This window comes from Primulina huaijiensis, chromosome 6 (assembly GCF_012295235.1).
Source record: "Primulina huaijiensis isolate GDHJ02 chromosome 6, ASM1229523v2, whole genome shotgun sequence".
Classification (NCBI taxonomy): domain Eukaryota; kingdom Viridiplantae; phylum Streptophyta; class Magnoliopsida; order Lamiales; family Gesneriaceae; genus Primulina; species Primulina huaijiensis.
The window spans coordinates 17,793,759-17,815,242 of record NC_133311.1 but is presented as its reverse complement, the minus strand read 5'-3'; the positions used below and the strand labels follow the sequence as shown (position 1 = coordinate 17,815,242).

At 31.8% G+C, this 21,484-nt stretch overlaps 2 protein-coding genes and 1 pseudogene across 3 annotated transcripts; 1 reads left to right on the top strand and 2 right to left on the bottom strand.

Moving 5' to 3' along the window:
• Positions 1-830: 830 nt before the first annotated feature.
• On the top strand, positions 831-4,685 carry LOC140979884 (uncharacterized). Its single transcript, XM_073445504.1, has 3 exons — positions 831-1,461; positions 2,901-3,316; positions 3,494-4,685. The coding sequence occupies exons 1-3, from the start codon at positions 1,011-1,013 to the stop codon at positions 4,427-4,429; spliced, it is 1,803 nt and encodes a 600-aa protein (XP_073301605.1). The 5' UTR covers positions 831-1,010; the 3' UTR covers positions 4,430-4,685.
• Positions 4,686-7,958: 3,273 nt separating this feature from the next.
• LOC140978290 (carotenoid 9,10(9',10')-cleavage dioxygenase-like) lies at positions 7,959-11,256 on the bottom strand. Of its 2 annotated transcripts, none has more exons than XM_073443195.1 (12): positions 11,069-11,256; positions 10,758-10,898; positions 10,549-10,654; positions 9,937-10,199; positions 9,667-9,846; positions 9,505-9,583; positions 9,344-9,425; positions 9,206-9,268; positions 8,936-9,074; positions 8,539-8,836; positions 8,242-8,459; positions 7,959-8,163 (listed from the first exon to the last, which is right to left on the bottom strand). In XM_073443195.1, exons 1-12 carry the CDS (start codon positions 11,183-11,185, stop codon positions 8,050-8,052), a joined length of 1,800 nt encoding a protein of 599 aa, XP_073299296.1. In that variant the 5' UTR covers positions 11,186-11,256; the 3' UTR covers positions 7,959-8,049. The 2 variants fall into 2 exon arrangements, with proteins under 2 accessions (XP_073299296.1, XP_073299297.1); XM_073443196.1 differs by having other exon boundaries at positions 9,380-9,425.
• Positions 11,257-13,604: 2,348 nt separating this feature from the next.
• Positions 13,605-21,484, bottom strand: LOC140979147 (carotenoid 9,10(9',10')-cleavage dioxygenase-like; annotated as a pseudogene).

Here is a 21,484-nt window from a genome sequence, read left to right as displayed (position 1 = left end):
TTATTTTTTTATGCTAAGAGTATTACTTTTTATTGTGAATATCGATAGGGTTGACCCGTCTCACATATAAAAATTCGTGAGACCATCTCACAAAAGACTTACTCTTCTCAATTTCATTGGTATTTCTAAGTTCCGAGAATAATTGACAATAATTTCTTCATAGTACGCCTCTTTATTTTCAGCCCACGTTCTTACAACTTCTTGGGCCATGGTGTTGTCAATGGGTATGTCCAAGGGACTATTAGATACATTACCAGAAAGATGTACAAAATACAAGATATTAAAATTTTTCAAGAGATCATCGATAATTTATAGCTTATATTGCACTAAATTTTCATATTTGAGACGATGTCTTATAATCGAGATCTAAGTGCAACAAACTCTCCAAAAAAAATTTAAAAAAAAAAAAAAAAAACTAGAGATCAGTATGATGTTTTGGAAAACACAAATATATATTTGTATATTTATGTATCCATATACATAAATATGTATTCTCACACTCACACACACACACACACACACACACACACACACACATCCTGTATTTTTAATTTGTGTGCATGGTGTTGTACGTACCAAACATTTAATGTAGTTGATAGAAATATGAGAAAAAAAGATTCCCGATTTTTATTAATACATCAAATATTCATCACATTGTCAAAGCTGGTGGCTACACCCCGATTGACAACGATACCACCAACTTGTATATGGAGAAAAGTTTCCATATGCCTAAAAAAAAACCCCTTTTCACACTGAAAATCACCCAAAAAAAAAGACAAATATTTAAACTTCAAATCCAATTTTTAAACATATTAACTAGAAATTTTAAAAAGACTTTTTTAGCGTGTTGCGTTTCCGACACAATTTCCTTCACGAACCTTCCTAGTTGTCACTGGTCATTGAAAAAAATTAATACATATGTCTCCAAAAGCCAGGAAATAAAATGCAATCAGCTCTAAAGAATTTTCATCAGGCCATTGCCAAAGCTCCTGAAATTCATATAATTTTTCATGGATCGTTGGCTTCAGGAATCAGTAACGAAGGGTGACGTTTCCACGCTACGAGAACGAATTGAACAAGATGAAACAATCGTCAGGCAAACAGTCCCCGGATCCCTGAACACAATCTTGCACTTATCCGCAAGATTCGGGTACGTGGAATATGCAAAAGAGGTACTAAATCGGTGCCCTGACGTGGTTTCCATGGAAAATGCAGACCTGGAGACTCCTCTCCATGAAGCATGCAGACAAGGGCACCTGGAAATTGTGAAACTGATCCTAGAAACCGATCCATGGATTGTTTATAAAGTGAATTCCCGAATGCAGAGTGCGTTTTTCGCGGCATGTGAAAAGGGAAAGATTGACATAGTTAAGCATTTTCCGAATTCTCGGCAACTTCTGATGCTGGAAATGGATATGGATACTAATTCTCTGCATATTGCTGCTTCATCTGGATTTACAGGTAACCTGTAGGTGAAGTTTAAGCTTAATTGAAGAAAAGTAGACGTTCAAATGTTCGAACATGATTCCGTTTTTGTTTAAATGCGTCTTATTAGTTAATTTCTTTAGATTATTATGCATCCATTGACTTGGAGAGGCAATGATTGGATTTGTGTGGCTGAATTTAATCACTTCTATAACGGAGAAATCATGTTGACCTAATCATCAAGAAGTTCAATTATCACTCTTTGGTTAATTTTCGGCATTTTTTGGGTCAAATTTGTGAATAAATTGTAATAAAATAAATTATATTTCTTAAAGTTATAATATATTTCTATGTAATAATTTTTTTAAAAAATTATTATTAAAAATAATGTAAATATTCACACAGTAAAATATCCTATATTTGTAAAACTTATTTTTCTGATTTCTTCTAATTATATTTTAAGGCAGCTTACAAAAGTATCACGTCCAATTAAAATTAGGGATGCTTATCGATTATCAGATTGGATATGGATTAATGCGGAACCGGTCCGATTAATCCAGTTCAATCCGGAACCGGTCCGATTGGTTCCAACATCAACGTTAAATCATATTAGGTTGCTCGAAAACGGATTTATATACAATTTTTGATTATTTGTTTGTGATCGGCATCCGATATCACTACCCCCACAATCCGGAACCGGACAAATAAAGTCCGGTAACATTTAAAAATAGTTTCATCGGGGCCGAGTTTGGATTGACTTGACTTTTCATAATAATAATAACAATAATTGTTATATATATTTTTAATGAAGCTAAATAACACTATAAAAAATACTACATAAACCAATAAATTTTTCAAGAATATAATAACTAAATAAGTTTATTTTTTCAAGTACACAAACCTATATAAATATATTTAAACAATATAAAACATGAAAGAAAGATTTCCAATTAATCCATTTTCGGGTAACTTGGGGAAACAACCGTTCAATCAGAAATCAAAACAAGATTTTTAGGTTTGGTTTGATTTTTTAGGATGATCGAGTTTAAGATTTGTATTTTTTTCCAAGTTAAAATGTTAATTTGTGTAAAAAAAAAATTTAAATTTAAAGAGATATCAAATACATACAAGTATCATAAAATTTAACATTAGAATATATGACATTGTACATTAAGTACAGAGTATAAATCTTCAAAAAAAAAAAAGGAAAATAAATAGATATAAGAAAATGATAAAAGCCAGTTACTGCAATCATCCTATTTTATGTGAACCAAACACATAGCATTATCATTTTACTTCTAGAATCAATCAAACAAATTATTCACCACTATGAAATTTCTTGCGACAAAAAATGTTACATATATGTTGCAAATACATTTTTCGATTTTGTTGATTTTAAACCAATTTAAATCGATGGGTTTTTTTTTCCCCCTCATACTCATGTTTTCCTACGAAAATTGGTGTTAATTGTTCAGAAATAGTGAAGGAAATCCTGAAGGCCTGTCCGGATTTGGCCTGGAAAAAGAACTCGCGCGGGTGCACGCCGCTGCATCTGTCATGCAGCAAGGGCCACTTACAGATAACAAGAGAATTCCTGCAGGTGGATTCTGATCTCTGCTTAGTACAAGACATCCAGGGCCGGACGCCCCTTCATTGGGCGGTAATCCGAGGGAGAATGAACGTGATCAACGAGATTCTTTCTTTCAATCTTGAATATACTGAGATGACAACGCATAGTGGGGAATCCATTCTGCATCTTGGAGTTAAGAACAATCAGTACGAGGTTGTTAGGCACTTGACAGAAACACTCAGCATGAGTAGACTTCTGAACCTGCAAGATTCTGATGGGAATACTGTTCTGCACTTGGGTACCGCGGGAAAACTCACTGCTGTAAGACCCTTTTCTCCTTTTTTGTGTACTCTTTTTGGTATTCGAATAAAGATTTTAACTCGAGGGTCATTACAAACCGAGAGAAGTTCTCTGTTTTTCTTTTGCTGCCTTGTACTTGAAAGTTTGCTATCTGAAGCCTTGATAATAAGGCTTTTTGTTGGTTAAATTTAATTTCAGATGGTCACACACCTGCTAAAAATTGGTGTCGACGTAAATGCCCTAAACGGAAAGGGATATACGGCTCTAGATGTCATTGAAGCTGATGCGAGCCATTCCGGTTTGCTGGCTATTGTACCAGCACTGATAGAAGCTGGAGCTAAGAGATGTGACCAATTGTCTCCTGGTTTGATTGACATCCAACAAGTTGCGGAATCCACGATGATAAATGTAGATGAAAGAACTAGTCGGCATAAAACAATGTCTTGGCCTAACAAAAGTCCAGAATATCAATCCCCACGCCACCATCAGCACAGGCCGAGCCGCCAACGGAGAAAAAAGTTGGACCTACAGAACGAGGGCGTAAGAAATGCCCGAAAAACTATCACCATTGTAGCGGTTTTAATTGCAACCGTGACGTTCGCAGCAGGGATCAACCCTCCAGGTGGATTCGACCAACGAACAGGGATCACGTTAAGAGGAAACCGAGCTGGTTTTAAGGTCTTTCTCGCGTGTAATATCGTGGCCCTGTTCCTTTCGCTTGGAGTTGTCAACGTTCTTGTGAGCATCATCCCCTTCACCCGAAAAAACATGATGCAACTACTCAGTGTGACACACAAGATTATGTGGGCGAGTTCCATTTTTATGATAGCAGCATATATAGCTGCCGTTTGGACGACCATGCCGGAAGGAAGGGGGACACAATGGGTATTGTTGGAACTGATTTTTTTTGGAGGAGGATCAACGGTTGTGCTATTTGTTGGACTTTGTTTCCTGCTGGTACGACATTGGCATAATAAGTACAAATGGAGGAAATTTAAGCTGAAAAAGACGAAAGATGAAAGCCCAAAGAGTAGTACAAGTCGAGTTGAAGAACTGAGAACGATGAAAAACGGGAGGTATAGCAGTAGTAATTCGGATGTCGATAGCTCTGATCAAGGCTACCATTTATACTAGATAATAAGATTCAAAAAACAATAATTTTAAAGAGGAGAATTGGCGTAGAATAACGAGTAAGCAGCTATTTGAGAGCGTGGGGAGAGTTTATTCTGTAGAAAATAAGTTCTCTATATCGTTAGATGATCGTTAGCAACTTTTGTCGGGGGGTTAATTGATTCGGTTTAGGCCAAATTAATTGCAGTTCCTATTGCATTCTTGATTAGTATGTGCTGTAAATCTGGGTACATCTCAGATCTCTATCCCATCCCTGTTTAATGAATATATCGTCTTCTAGGTACATCTTAGAGTCGATGTATGAATCATAAATGTACATCATCTAGGGAGATACAGGAAATGGTAAAAACAATATAAAAGCCCCCAAGTTGGCAGATTTGAACAAAAAATTAAACGTCCAATCCACGACCCAAAGCTCCCCAAGCGGAGAGCTCGGCCTCCAAGTATTCAGAGCCGATTTCAGACTTCAGAGACGCGCCTTCCATTCCAGAATCGATTTTTGAGGTGAATTTAAATTTTAAATTAAAAATATTTTTTGTTATTTTATATTATATATTTTTACAAAAGTCTAATGATAAATGATATAATTTTAATAAATTAAAGATATATTGTGAACAATATTCATTTGATCGATGTAGATGTACACTTTGGTCATTTTTAATTATTTACACAAAAATATATTAACTATCTTCACAAATAAAATTTTGTTTTAAAATATAAATGCCTTCTTTTTATAAGATAACGTGATTAATTAAAAATTTTAATTTTTTAAGTTATAATAAAAATATAAGAATATATGGAATATAATATTAAAATATAAGAGTAAAAAAAAACTTGATTTGAAATATTAAAATAAGAAAAAAAAATAGAAGTAACAAATTGGTAAAAACAATAAAAAAAAAGTAACAATTAGTTTAATGAATTATATTTGTTATTTTTTCTTTGTTAATTTTTGCATATTTTTAAAATTTAATGTTTTAAGTAACTTATTTTAGGAACTTAGATCATCATTAATAAATTTACTCAAAATAGAATAATTAATAAAAACGTATCATTGTCAATATATACTATAAAAATTAAAGATAAAGCATAGTTAACAAAAATTAGAGAGTAATTATCACTCCTCGTTTATTTGCCTGATTATATTGTGAACCGTACGATTTCATCCACTTTCGTGGGAATTGAAAGCGTCGGTCTCAAAACCATAGCCGTCGATTTTGAGGTCATAGTTTAAATCTTCCATCTTCTTTACAAGTCATCAGAGAGTTACAGAAATAGAATAAATTGATTCTCCACTTCATTATTTTAGAGTTTAGACACATGAGCTTAGTTTATGTTATGCTAAAGTATTTGAGTAGGTCTCTTGTGAGACGATCTCATGAATTTTTATCTGTGAGACGGGTTAACCCTACCGATATTCACAATAAAAAGTAATACTTTTTCATGGATGACCCAAATAAGATATTCATATCACAAAATACGACCCGTGAGACCGTCTCACACAAGTTTTTACCAAAGTGTTTACCTCGCTATTCTAATACTATTAAATCATGTGAGTCTATTAACATATGTTTTAATGATCTAAACGTTAACATTTGACCATATTATAAAGAGAAAAATATCTTTTAAGTGTAGCATAGAATGATCCAAACACATTAATCGAGAGAAGTCAAAAAGCCCAAGCGATCAAACTCATTATTGGTAAGAGATTTGACCAACCACCGAAATTCCATCTTCAATTATCTCCATACCAATTTACAAGCTCGCCTAACATTATAAATTAAGCAATAAAAAAGAAAAAGAAAAAGCCCAAGTGAAGTTATGAGAGTTTGTATACATAAAAAATTCAAATTCCCATATTTAATTTTTTTCCTTTTCTTTATTGATCTGTTTTTCAAAGGGATTATATCAAGGTTTTTCTAGAAAATTTCATGCTAGCCTTAGAAAAACACCTCAAAAATAACATCATGCCTTCCGTATTCAATGTTACAAATTGCATTGACTTGCATGATAATTAACTTTGGACAATGGACGACTAAGCAGTCGTTCTCAATGTTATATATGCTACGAATTACATTGACTTACAAGCTGAAGATAAAAATGGTAGAAATTTCACAAACTTTATATAGGGGTGAGCATTCGTAACCGAACCGAATTAGCCATAACCAAACCGACCGAATTAATTTTCATAACCGATGAAAACCGAACTGAATTAAAATCGATTAATTCGGTCGGTAACCAAATTAACCGATTAGTTTTAAAAAAAATTTGTGATTTAACTTTAATTATATATGTAATTTTTCTTAAACACTACTGTCTACACAAATAAAGAATAGAGAAGTGAGAACGAGATCATAGATTATAATTAAGGTGATTTTAAAATTAAAAATTAAAATATATATAAAAATTGATGAATAATAAAAATTTATTAAATAATAGTATTTATTATATCAGTTAATTCGGTTAACCGATTTCAAAATTTTGAAAACCGTAACCGAACCGAATTAACCGATATAACCGAATTTTTTTAATTTTAAAAACGAATTTCCGAAATAACAGAACCGAATTTCCGAATTGGCTCGTTTCGATCGGTTAATTTGGTTTAACCGAAATCTTGCTCACCCCTAACTGTATGTAATGAACAAAGTCACAAATTCATATGGTGATGATAGAAAAATTTAAGGTGAATATTATTTTTTTATACTCGATCAATTTTTTTTAATAATACCCCACCAAATTATCTTTTTATGCATCAATTAATATAATTATTGTTGTAAGACCAAACATTTCTCGTTTTACCAAAAAATTATAAGTACTGATTCTAACGGTATAATTTCAATATTTTAAACAATATACAAATTCAAATGTTATATTTCAATTGTTCTCTCAACCTGAATATTTATTGTGGCCCAAAAGTCCTAACATTTCTCCTTATTTTCTTATATATTAATATTGTGTTTTAAACTGAGGAGTGTGTATGTACATAAATATGTGATCCTATTTTGCTTCAACTTAATTTATGCATCAATACAAAAAATCCAAACAGAAAAAAAGTAAAGAAAAGAAAAAAGTTTTGCTAATTCAGGGTGTAGTTAAAATGAATTAAATTTGCATCAGTCGATCATTTCGAACATCGTCATCATTTCTTCATTAACAATAATGACATTAAAGTTTCCAAAATTCTTTCAGATTTTCCATCTAAACATTTTAAGGAAAAAAAAAGTTCAATTTTTTTTCACATTCAATTTATATCAGGTATACATGTATTACCTTGCAAGTATCTGAGAGGCGAATATCATGTGTCTTACACGTGATCACTCACTGCGACTGTGATTGAGATGTTGCTACTGAATTAGGATCTAACTATTATCTTTTATTGAGTTATATATGCCGATTGATACCTCCGATCTAATAATTATCTTTGATTCTAGTTTAGTTTTAATAAACGAGATAATTCTCAAAGATGTAACGCGCCTCAAACCCAATATAACGAGCCTCAAATTCACAATAAGCAGCCCTTGACAAGAGATTCATAACGTGTGACCATAACAACAAAATATCAATGTTATTTACGATGGATTTAGAATTTAACAATGAAGGGTTTTTTTCATATGATATGGTGATCATCGTGAGTATACAGGCACAAAAGTTCCATGGAATCCATAAGGAACTCTTCTAGGGAGAGAGATCTTCGCAACCGGTTCTTCGGAGAATTTCTTTGCATCAACTATATACACCTTTACAAAATCAATTTACTGATTAAAGGGAAGAATATTCACTCGAAACTCAGAAATTTATTGTTGAAAGAGCCTTACTTGAGACGTATCAGTAGTTTCGTCGTGCACGTATGAAATTATCCAGCCATCATCCTCTGTAAGACCACAAGATTTGGCCACAAAAGCAGCTCCGGAGCAAAATGTGTTATCTGGGAACTTGTGATATTCAACTTCTACAAATCCCTCATGCTGATTCGAAAGTTCAAGTTTCCTATCCTTGAATTTAAGCTTTGCTAGTGCTCCATACTTTGCCATGCCTGAGAACAAATATTACAAACCAATTAATCTTATAGTATACTCGAAAAGGAGAAAATTATGAAAATAACTTACTGTTACCTGATATGGAGCTAGCATTTGAGTCGACCACCTGTGTGTATCCAAACTCATTTTTGATACCGATGAATTTTTCATTTATTGTAGGAAAATCCATAGAATATTCAGTTCCAGTGAGATTCCTCTCTGTCACTTCTCCAGTTATCATATCTAGCCTCCATTCATAAACTCTGGAGAAAAACGATTCACCTTCTGAGCGTTCTATCTGCTTAAAACCTTTGGAAAACCACGCAAATTTGTTCAAACCGAAGTCAGGACCTGGTATGATCGAAGTGGAAGCTCTACAGGCCAAAACAACGACCTGTTTCCCGAATATATAAAAAATATAGACCTTGTTATTTGATCCCGAAAATCGAGAAAATGTATAAAGTTCTACGTGTGATTAAGTGTGGCTGATTACTTCATCACCACGCTCATAACAATTGACAATGTGAAACGTGCAGCTTGGTTCAACTTTGAACCACTGCACAGATTCTGAATCTCCATAACGTGGCATTACTCCAATCTGTGCATATCCTTCTTTATCGTATTTTATCAACCTAAATATACACCAAAATTTAGAATAAAAGGTAGCATAAAGATATTTAAAAAGCCTTGGATTCAATTTATATGAACTGTGAATAATGTAAGAAGAAAGATTTTTTTCGACCAAACTGAAGGAAACACTTACGGTCCTCCAGTTATCAGGCGATTTACGTCTATGGTCAGAGGAAAATCCATGATCACATTATACCTGAAGAAATTATAAATGCAAAGCATCAATTCAATTTCTAGTGATGATGAAGATTTTCGGGCAAAAAAGTATTACTTTTTCGTTATGCCTATTTCATGGCAAAGGCAACACCTTTTTAGCTTCAGATCCACCTTGTGCAGTAATCTCTTTCCATCAGCTGAAAGGAAGAAATTCTTTAAGAAATTTCATTAACCAGACACGAGCGGTACGAGAATTCAGGCTTCTGATATTCATACCTGAAACCACTCCAAGTTCAAAGTGTGGTTTTTTTGGATGGATTCCCATTACAACAAGCTCTCCTGTATCTGGAGCTTTCTGTGTCACCAAAAGTTGACTCAGACCCATAAAAAGAAGTCATAAAAGATTTCTTAATGCTCGGTAATGGGTTAAGGACCTACCTTAGGGTGACTAGTGAATGGCCTGTTCCAACTTCCATTGATGTCCCTATTTCCTTTAGTTTCCAATGTTAAAGGATCAATTTCTTGAGGTATATGATTGTCAGTAACCGAGTACACCTTCCCCGAATGCTCAAATATATTGGTGTTGCTCAGATATTTATCAACCAAGCCAAAACTCAACTAGCAAGGATGATCAAAGAGCAACAGTAAGTTCAGTAAGCCGGGGAAAATAAGAAATTTTGCTACAATTTTTTTACACGATTGGCCTACCCAATTCAATAGATAAGCTGATAATACTGCAGCAGAATCCCCTTCTATAGCAGGAAGAAATAATGGTTTTCTTGTTTTCATTTCCAGCTTGAACGTGTCCGTATAAACATGCCTGCTATTGTAAGATATGTTCCATCTGCCATTGATGCTGTCTTTAAAGACATGCAAGGCATGGAGCATTCCCTCTCCTTCTATCCACGTGTGACTCGATTTTCCGAAAATAGAATTAGTCAATTTTAAACCTCCAAATAAAGGATTTGGTCCTGAAATGGAAAACATCATTACTATAAAAGGACAAGGAAAAAATAATAACAATACAAGTAAATAAACCATGTTTTTAAGAACTTGACAGGCCGATGTGAACTATTCTTTTGTTTTGGATCTTATGATAAGTTTATTCTATATCAAACAAGAATGCATTCTCATAGTTTGTCTGATTTAAAAAGGGTCATTGATTTCTCCAGAAGATCATCCAAATTTGTCGTGATTACTACATAACTAGTTCTTGGCATCATCAACGAAAACAGATGATGCCTCCAAGTAACATTCAAAAAACAACTGCAAGAATCCAATCTAACGTTTTCGTGTCAAACAAAACTTGGATAAGGTTACCGTTTCTGATGTAAACACCCTCGGTAAAATCATCCGGTATCGTCCCGGTAAGCGCGTCAGTCACCTGTTCTGCCGTTCCTATCTCTTCAACAGGAGCAAAATTACTCTGTAAATAAATAGAAAATTTGTATCTATTACCGTAAACCCAAAAAACGGAAGAAAAAAAAAAATCCTCTGAGTTCTTGGATTTTGCATGATTTGTGAAGTACCTGAGACGGCAACAATGGCTGATCGACAAACTCAAACGCTAAATCAACAAAGCCATCCAACAGCCTCAGTGAAGCTTCCTTCACAGTTCTCTCAACAATATGGAAAACGGGAATTCGTTGTAACGCTTTCAAGATTAATGTCTGTTCAAAAATACAAATTTACATATCATATAAAAATTGTACATTAGGTGACTGGAACACAACAGCATATCAAAATTGTATATATATATATATATAATTTTAAACGTCGTGCTGAGATTGCTATGTGACACAAAATTCCGTTTCAAGAAAACAAGTATGGTTTTAATCACCTTAAAGCCGAGAGAATATGAGAGTGAAGCTCCGGAATGGGCATCATATTTTGGAGATAGTGAATGCCTGTGCAAAGAACAGCTCACTTGAAATGCATAGCTTGAAGCAACCACCATTGTTTTGTCAATTTTAATCGAACAAGGAAGCTGTGTTCTCCCTTATATGTGAAGAAACTTCCAAACGAAATTTTCAAAGGATTTGGCCATTGAAGTCTCAAGTCTCAAGTGCATTTATTTATTATTATGCCAAAGTAAAGATGCTTGCAATGTCTTTTGGCTTTTAGGGGTCGATTATGAGTAATAAATTTATTTCATTGGTCAAATTTTAAACTAATAAATTATAATCAATCTTCTATATTATTTTTTTTAACGATCAATTATTTTTTATTTTGAAATATAAATGAGATTTCATAAATTTTTTTTAAAAAAAACAAAGCTTAAAATATTGCCCTAAAAGAGACAAATAAATATTTTTTCCATACCGCCTTCCAATTGAAACTACTATCTTTATATTTACATCTAATTTTTTAATTTACTTTTTATCCTAAATTTGCTATATTACTTTTTTTTTTAGAGATTATATACAAAATGTAAATCATCCATCTTTATTAAAACAAATTAAACATTCAATTTCGTATCTCTCTTTTCTATACGTTTACAAATCAAACTCTTTGAAAAACCACAATTAATCCAATTAAGGACTAATAATCAAAATTGCAAAAACATAATAAATTGAAAGAAGTCAAAAAGCCAAGCGCTAACCAGACAATTAAGCATCGAAATAATATATTAATGCTTACTATATGCTTACATCGTAAATATTTTAGATTGGTTCCATAAAAAAATAATTAATTGTTGTAATGTTAGACCAGAGTCAAATTGTTGTAGGCATATATTCTTTCTCAATAGGGAATCTTTTTTTGTTCCATATCGACCTGTAATAGACAAAATTCACATATGAAGTCCCTCAATGCGTCTGTATTTGTGGGAGTAGGTCAACACTTAATTAATCTTTTTCAGTGTCAGACATGAGATTTTTGAGGTCTAAGACAAGCAAAAAAATATAGTTTCATTAAAGTTTGATATTTATATAGATTTCTATCGATAAATATGATAATATAAATAATATGAATTCTATAAATCAAAAGATAGACAATATATCATCCAAAACGATATGTCATAAGCAAATACTAATAAAGCTAAGATCATCCAGACAAAATATGAAATTCATCTTTTGAATCAGTACATAGTCACTTGAATATTGCTCGTTTCGCAATTTTGGAAGCGGGAGTATTGATTAAGATTGCTTAATCAATTTTCTCAACCATTTTTTTCTTGATCGGTAACATAGTCCGTCTATTTAGTATTTCTTGTAATATAGTTGATCGAATATGAGTTTCGAACAGTGTCACACAAGTTTTTGCCAATCATTTTTTATTGGATGAACTCATGAGTTAATTATATTGTTCTATAATAATTTTTTTAAAAAAAAATTATTGGTGCCCCCAAAATTTGGGGATCCAAGACGCTTGCCACAGATTTTATAATATAGGTCTGGGTCTGTCCCTACCAACATTTTCTCCGACAAGTCTGTCGCATAAGGTTTACTCAGTGCATAGTATCTTACTAGCGTGGTTGCATGTTATTATGTTAGTTCGATGGTTTATTTAATGCATACAAGACAACAACGGTGGTGATTTTCATCATAACTGAAATATGCATGTTCAATTATTACCATAGTAATTTACGAGCTCCTCTTAGGCACCGTTTGGTTCGTGTGATAGGATAAGTAAATGATATATAAGAAGAGTGATTAGAAAATAAAAAGTAAGGATAAATAACACATTATGATAAATTATATGATATTTGACAAGATTTTAACTTGTTTGATTATTTTTGTTAATTATTTACTAAAATGCCCCCATCATATATTAATTAGTAATATATTTTTAAAATGATTGAATAAATAAATAAAAATTTTAGAAATAATTGATTTAAAAAATTATAAATAAAATTAAAATATTATATTAATTATTAGATTTTCATTAATTTCAATTTCAAAAAAACTAAAAAACGATTAATATTATAGAAAATAATTAAAATTTGATAATAACATAAATATGCATTTATTGTAATAATTAAAATATTAATACAAATTTAAATATTAAATAATGATTAATAACAATTATAATATTACAGTTAAAAATAATATAATAATAAAAATATGATCAATAATAATTAAATTATTTAGAATATTAGTCAAATTAAAAATTATATTTAAATATTATTAAATTTTTTGAATTTATAATTATTTTAAACTTTAGAATATTAAAGAAAAATTTAAATTAATCAAACATTATCCCTTCTCACCCAAAAGATTATATAGCCACCAACAAGAGGATAATAAAGCATACAACGTGGGCCGGTGCGGGCTGAACGGGTCTATCACAATCTTTATCATGCACACCAAACACATGATATGTGGAGGATTAAAAATCAATCACCCCTTATCATACACACCAAACAATGCCTTATATTATAGTTTATGCATTGACAAAAAAGAGAGTTCAGAGAATTTGTAAGCACAATAATTAAAATTTTCATGGGTGGTGCTATTTTGTTTTTCAGACGGGCTGAATTGCTGGTAGGAAAGCTCCATGAAATCCATATGGCACCCTGCAAGGTAATGTAATTTTTGCAACTGGCTCACTTGTGAAATTCTTTGCATCGATAATGTACACCTGAAAATTAAATTGAAAAAAAATATTAATTTAAAAACTCGCAATATAGATACAAGACCGATTAACATTTAAAATCAAAGAAAATAAGATTCTATTTTATTCAATGGACCAACCTAATTATACTTAAAAACTAAATAAAAGTATCAGTTTTATACAGAACCTAATTATTCAATGGACCAACATAATTATACTGAAAAACTATATTTTAAAATTTTGGAAAATTATATATTTAATCATCAAAATTGTCCTGTTTCTCGCTTACGTCCGATATATCAAGACTCCGACGAAATAAGAGTATAAACTAACGAAAAACAAAGTTACAGAACTAAGACTCGATTAACAAGTTAGGAAAAGAATTTTTTTTAAAAAAAAACATGACTAACTTATAGGATTTGATTTGACATTTTTTCTTTAAAATTATTACGTAGTCATGCACCTGAGATATATCGGTGTCTTCGTTATGCACAAAAGTGATGAGCCAGCCATCGTCTTCTTCAACTGCGCCAACGCCCAGTTTGGTTATGAAGGCGGATCCACTGCAGAAGGTGTTTTCTGGAAACATGTGGTACTCCGCCTTTATATATTCTTCTCCTTTTTGCTCGGCCTACTTGGAAAACTTATTTAAAAAATCCAGGAATTGGAGAAATCAAACATCTAAAAAGACCGATATAATTTACCTCAAAAGGCCCGAGATTTTTCTCTTCAAAAGACAATTTGGCCAGCCCTCCATACTTGGCAATTGCTGCAACAAAAATCATGTTATTTTTTGAAAAAAAAAATTAAAATATTACATACTTTAGAAACTTGTGTACCTGAAGCAGCGCTAGCAGTCGAATGGACAACTTGTGTGTACCCGTATTTATTGTTGATCCCTGTAAATTTGTCGTTGATGAAAGGAAAATCCATGGAGAACTAAGGCTCAACAAGATATCTTTGTTTTACTTCTCCTGTCTTGGTGTTCAATCTCCATTCATAAGGCCGACCGACGAGAAATCCAAATTCCTCTTCCTTTCCGTCGTCTTTTTTCTCAGTTGAATTTTCGAGCCTAAATCCCCTGGAAAACCAGTCGGATTTGTCCATGCCCAAATCGGGGCCTGGAATTATAGAATCCGGAGCTCTGCATCCCATCACAATCACCTGTTTTTTCAAACTCAATCAATCCGTGTTTTCTATTTGATAACGCACGCACGGTTCCACTCACGCGATGCATATTTATTAACTATGCGAATTTGAATTATTTTGTGTAGCGATATTTAACCATGCAGGAAATCTTTCAACACTTTTTCCTTTTTTTTTTTCCAATTTCTTATATATCAAAAAAACAAAAGATATATAGATGGTAAATACATGAAAAACATGAAATCTACATATTTATATAAAAATACCTCGTCACCTTCCTCGTAACAGTTGATGATATTAAACATAGAACATGGTTCCACCGCAAACCAACGAACGGAATCGGCGTCCCCGTAACGAGGCATTACTCCAATCCTAGCAAATTTATCTTTTTCCAATTTTATGATCCTACATAATTTAAATGCATTCCCAAAAAATTAGGTTCCAGTGATTCATTTAATCAATTAAAAGCTGAACTATGTATAAATATAAATCAAGATCACTTACGATCCTCCCATAAAGAGTCGGTTTAAGTCTATAATCGTGGGAAAATCCAAAATGACATTGTACCTGGGAAAAAAATGGATGAACGACGTACAAATATAATCAACCTCGTAATATTATTCTTTTTGTGATCTCCACGGATCAATTTCTTGAAATACAAAACGTGGATCCGGAAATTCAATTTCAGACAATCAAATATAAAACTTGAAAAAAAAATTATTATTCAAGTTCACTATTATCTTACTAAGAGTCCAAGATTTGATAGAAATAGATGTATACACAATATTACCTCTGAGTAACCCCTATGTCATGGATTAGTGAGCACCTTCGAAATTTGAGATCAACTTTATGATTGAGCTTTTTCCCATCAGCTGATGAAATGTTTTTTAATTAAAAAATTATCTGTTAGTTCAATTTCAATTAATAATGAAATCGAATATCATGTAAAGAAGGAGCCAAAAAAGAAATTTTTTTTAAAAAAGAAGATAAATCATATATACCTGAGATTACACCTAGTTTAAAATAAGGTTCCTCGGCATCAATCCCGAATGTCACAAGCTCCCGTGTCCCTGGGGCTCTCTATCACCAAATTCTATTTTATTTTACATCAAAATATCTAATTATTTGAATCTTTTAGTCGTCTCACGTATGTTCAAAGTGGTTCAAATCTACGAGCTCGAACTTGAAAATGAATTTATATATACTCTATAGCTGGCTATCAAAATGAATTTGTCACAATAATTGTCTGATCTTTAAATATGCCCTCGCGGGAATCCATTAATTTTCAAGACATTTTTTTTTATATCAAGGTTCTTATTTGAGTTCAAGCTCAAAACTTAAAAAATAAAGTATTTGAGCCCGAGTTCAGCTAGGACGACAATTTGTCTTGTTTGGTTCAAACTTAATTATGGAGCTATATATCTTAAATAAATATTTCTTGTTCAAGTTATGACTCATTATGCTCGTGAGCAATGGCGGTGCCAGGATTTTAAGTCTATCCGTGCTGAAATTTTTAACGAAAAATAAAATAATATATGACAATTAAAATAAGAAGATACATATTCATTGTAATCTAAAAACGTTTCTCATTAACAAGATCTTCAATATTTTTGCTATGAAACTCGTAAAATTTGAAAACTTCGGCCAAAACTTTGACATTGTAATATTTTATATCTCCATCACCTTGCAAAGCAATTTATGAAGCTTAAATAAAATGATTATATCTAAATATTTCTTAACTAATAAAAGATAAAAAGATGAGCTGAACATACATACCCATATTAGTGAATATGTGATTTATTATTATTTAAAGTATAATATTTATTAGTTACATAATCTTAGTCAATATTTAAACAAACTATCTCTCTCAATACCTATCAGATTATAAGGTTACAACTTTTTTGTTTCAAACAACTCTCGGCACAAATCGCAATTATGATATAGTTGATATTTTCTAAGAATTCTTGTGAAAAAATATATCGAGCTCATAATGTTATAGCTGACACCTCAAATGATGCATTTCATATTCAATGAGGTGCTCCTTCTTACTGATAGTATAAATCTTATAATCAATGTTGAACCATTTAAAATATTCTTTTGGTTCCAAACCATAACTAAGCATAAGTAGGAAATGAAGCAAGTTCCGGGCAAAACTATGAGTTCAAATATAATAAGACGAGGTCAGCTCAAAATTGATACGGATGCATTTATAAATTGGAATTGATTGCAATGATACAATGAATTGGCGAGATTTCAAAACTCGAAAAAAACATAAGATTTGAGGTGATGATTTGACCCAACTTTGTATAAATATATAGTGAGTGTACATGGGAAAATTGGTTTAAGGTTGAGGATTTGAGTGATTGGGAACAAGACAAATCTAATTACAATTTCGTTTCTTGAATGTTTTCATCATTTAAGGTACTATCATGAAGTTGAATGAAATGGATCCAAGTCAAGATTCGTTGGGCTTCTTTTATTTATAGATATGTTTGGGCTAGAAAGTCATTTAGTTTAACTTAATACAAATTTTTTTTTAAAAAAAAAAAATAGCACCCGGTCTACAGCCCAGGTACACCCGTGGCTCCGCCCGTGCTCGTGAGCTTGATTAGATGAAATTAAATTAATTTGGGTTTGAAATTGGCTCAAATATATAATGTTCGAAAAGAGTCAAAACATACCTTAGGATGACTTGTGAAGGTTCTATTCCAAGCATCTCTAAGAACGTCCCAAGTCCCCAACGTTTGCAACGTGTTAATATCAATTTCTAGTGGCCCAAATAAATCAGTTTCGGTGATCGAATAGTACTTCCCAGCGTGCTCGAAAACATTAGTGTTGCTGAAGTTCCTGACACCGGAGCCAAACCTAATCGAGTTCAGAAGGAAACAAGCCAACACAGCGGTCGAATCCCCTTCGACGGATGGGAGAAACTCAGGCTTCTGCTTCTGCTGCTGGTTCTGTCTTTCTATTCTTAACGAGTCTGTCTCGATGTATTTGTTGTTATATATGGTAAGCCAGGTGCCATCCCTTTGTTTTTTGAAGTATAAAGCATGGATCATCCCTTCTCCTTCTACCCATATATTGCTTGATTCCCCGAAAATGGAGGATGTGGATTTTAGTCCTCCATGAATAGGGTTTGATCCTGCATGCATGTCATAGATTAAAAATAGTAATATAAGTTGCTTGCTTTGATTTTTATTCTTAATAAGTTGAATTTTTTTTTTTAGATTTTAGTTTTTTTATCGAAACAACGACGTTACAATCGACATAGACGAGAGAAATATATAATGTTGTCTTAGCAATTAAAGCATAGTTTGGTAGACATGATATGATAAACATGTGATATATAATATAAAGATAAGTTAAGGATAAATAAGATGTATGATATTATATTTAATGTTTGGTATGATTTTAATATGAGTAATTAAATTTATTTATTAGATTGTAATGACAAAATTTACCTTATCATAATAAATTTTATAATTTCAAAGTTGTTGCTTGAGTTCATATTTATCATGAATAGGTCTCTTGTGAGACGGTCTCACGAATATTTATCTGTGAGACGTGTCAACCCTACCGATATTCACAATAAAAAGTAATACTTTTAGCATAAAAAGTAATAGTTTTTCATGGATGACCCAAATAAGAAACCTGTCTCACAAAATACGACCCTTGATACCGTCTCACACAAGGTTTTGCAATTTATTATATGTTCATGAGCCGACAGTGCTTGCATGATTTATTTATTTTTACCTAATTTTATATATTATATAAATAGGATAATTGAGCCCTTAATTTTGTGAGTCAAGTCAAATATCAATTTTTAAGGTTACTCGAGTGATACTAATAATTTTATTGAGATTTATAAAAATCATTTATATAATTATCTCGAGTTCAAAACACCATTATTTTCATAATATATAAAAAAAATAAAAATATTTGATAAGGTTTATGATTTTTATATATTGAGGGCAATTAAGTCATTTGTGGTGTTTTTTATCATTAAATTAAAATTATCATATATCATAAAAGGGATATTTTATCATTGTATAAAATTATTTATCACATGCCCATGATATTATATCATGATTTTTCTAAAAAGATACTAAACGTGAGATAAAGAGGATTATTTATCAATATCTCTTATCCAGTGTACCAAATTATGCTTAAGATGATTATTTTACTCACTTTGTTAGATATTTTAACATTTTTCAGGAAAAATGTGTCCACTAGCTGGGTCACTTTTTAAGTACTAATTATTAATTATTAAATGAACCACTTCAAAATAAAACAATAATTTGTTCAATGAATTGAATTTTACTAATTAATATGGATTTTGACATTGTCTTGTCAACTTTTAGATCCGTACATACGGTTTTACGGATCTTTCTTTGTGATTCATGTCAATAATGACCATATTTATAATAAAAATTAATACTTTTAGTATAAAAATTAATATTTTTCATAGATGACGACATAAAAAGAAAATTAATTCTTGAATCCAAGATATAATTTATTGTTTAAATTATCTTTTCTTTATTGATAAGATTTTGTTAAATATTTGATTAAAATTTTTATCTTTCTAGAATTTTATAGAGATTAACTTCATTGTTATTTGATATGCTTAAAAATATTTATTTCCTTATAAAATCTATCTTACCATGATTTGTAAGTATCTAGTCAAAGAAACAATTCTAGGGAAAATCGTGCCTATAAATATGAGGATCATATACTACGCGAAAGAGCGGATAGATAGAGAGAAATATTCCTGGATAAAATAATCAAGTAGTAAAATGTGACCGTTTGAAGATAACTATTATTTACAAGTGTGTTTTCGTATTTGTTGGAGACGTATGAAGAAAACACTTGATTAAAATTTCGTTTTGTTGCTTCAGTTTTTGACAAATGGTTTTTGAATTTTTTGGTTATTTTATGTTTATTTAGAAAGTAATTTGATTTATTAACTTTTTAATGAAGATATTTTTTTATAAAATCATTAGTATTATTGCGTGATGGAATAGTTTTCAACTTTGTAAAAACACGATTAAGTATTTTTTTCACATGTGTGCCCCTATCTGGCCAAGTGGGGAGAATTTTCCAAACGTTGAAAATGGACAAAAAAAAGTAGTGATTATTAATTATTTGTCCTAAATTGGGAACAGCAGCAGTCTAAATCCAATCCCGGAATGAATTAATTATAATTACCGTTTCTGATATAAACACCCTCAGTAAAATCATCCGGTATCGTCCCAGAAACTGCGCCGATCACTTCGATAGCGGCTCCGATCTCTTCCACCGGAGAAAAATTACTCTGGCCAGCGAGAAAATGTGTTTACTAAAAACAATTTGTATTTTTTACGTGTATATTTTCTTATTTCTTGAATTAATTAGCATGATTCATAAAGTACCTGAGATGGGAGTAACGGCTGATCAACAAACTCGAACGTTAAATCAACGAATGCATCCAACAACTTCAGTTAAGCTTCCTTGACAGTTCGTTCAAGATTATGGATAACGGGGAACCAGTTCTGTTGAGCAAACTCTTTCAAGATTGTAAGTTCAAGATTGCAAATATCAGCTAAATCAATGTATATATCCAATCATATTAATTTATGTGGAAATTCTATGTATCACCCTTGAGAAATCCCGTGTTTAGCCCAAATCTTATAGATATTTACGGATTTTATTTGTGCTTATTTAAAATTTTTATCCCTAATTATGTGATTATCTCATCTCACTTTAATTTGATTAGTCTAAATTAGAAAAAATAATTCATATTCTAGTATTTAAACATCGATATATGTGGGTACGATACATTGACTCATCATCTAATTATTATTACTTGACTTAATCTGCTTGATAGATTTATTCTCAATCGAAATCGTCGATCAATTACCCTTATGAAATGTTTTTGAGCTGTTAAACCATTGTGATTCCAGATATGTAGTGTACACATCATTCCCTCTATGTTTTGTATTACACGCGCTGATAGTTGCGAATATTCATTTTTTTACGAGGAAAAATGTCTAAAATACCCTTAAAAGTAGTCCAAAAAATTTATTTACTTAGGGGCAATTTCGCTATTAAGATAATTTATTTGATTAAATCATGATTTATGATGCTTGTGCTTTTTATTTGGAATCACATAGGGATTATCAGCAAACTAGGAATTTTCCAGAAGTAGTATATGTGATTTTCCCTTAATTTATTCCCGAAACACAAGTTCAGACTTCAGTAGCCAACAAAATAATATCTCAATAGCGAAATTTTTACAAGTGCAGCGCGTGGGATTGATCTCTCGGTTTACAATACTAAATATAGTAAAAAATATTTTCAAAGTGCAGCGCGTGGGATTGATCTCTCTGTTACAATACTAAATATAGTATGGTCTGTTTACCTTCAAACTGACAGGTGATGCGAGTGAAAGTTGGGAATGGACAGCATATTTTGGAGTAAGCCGAGGCCTTTGCAAGGAGCAGCTCACTTGAATCACGGAGCTTGAAGCATTTTCCTTTTGTGGATAGAAAGGCGAATGAACCGTGAGGATTGATGGCAT

Bases quoted from the DNA above. Each gene is read 5' to 3' on its own strand.
- LOC140979884 (XM_073445504.1), top strand. From the start codon at position 1,011: ATGGATCGTTGGCTTCAGGAATCAGTAACGAAGGGTGACGTTTCCACG. The intron at 1,462-2,900 runs GTAACCTGTAGG...TTAATTGTTCAG, and splicing joins TGCTTCATCTGGATTTACAG to AAATAGTGAAGGAAATCCTG. The intron at 3,317-3,493 runs GTAAGACCCTTT...ATTTAATTTCAG, and splicing joins CCGCGGGAAAACTCACTGCT to ATGGTCACACACCTGCTAAA.
- LOC140978290 (XM_073443195.1), bottom strand. From the start codon at position 11,185: ATGGTGGTTGCTTCAAGCTATGCATTTCAAGTGAGCTGTTCTTTGCAC. The intron at 10,899-11,068 runs GTGATTAAAACC...ATTTTTGAACAG, and splicing joins CATATTCTCTCGGCTTTAAG to ACATTAATCTTGAAAGCGTT. The intron at 9,847-9,936 runs GTAGGCCAATCG...CATCCTTGCTAG, and splicing joins CAGCTTATCTATTGAATTGG to TTGAGTTTTGGCTTGGTTGA.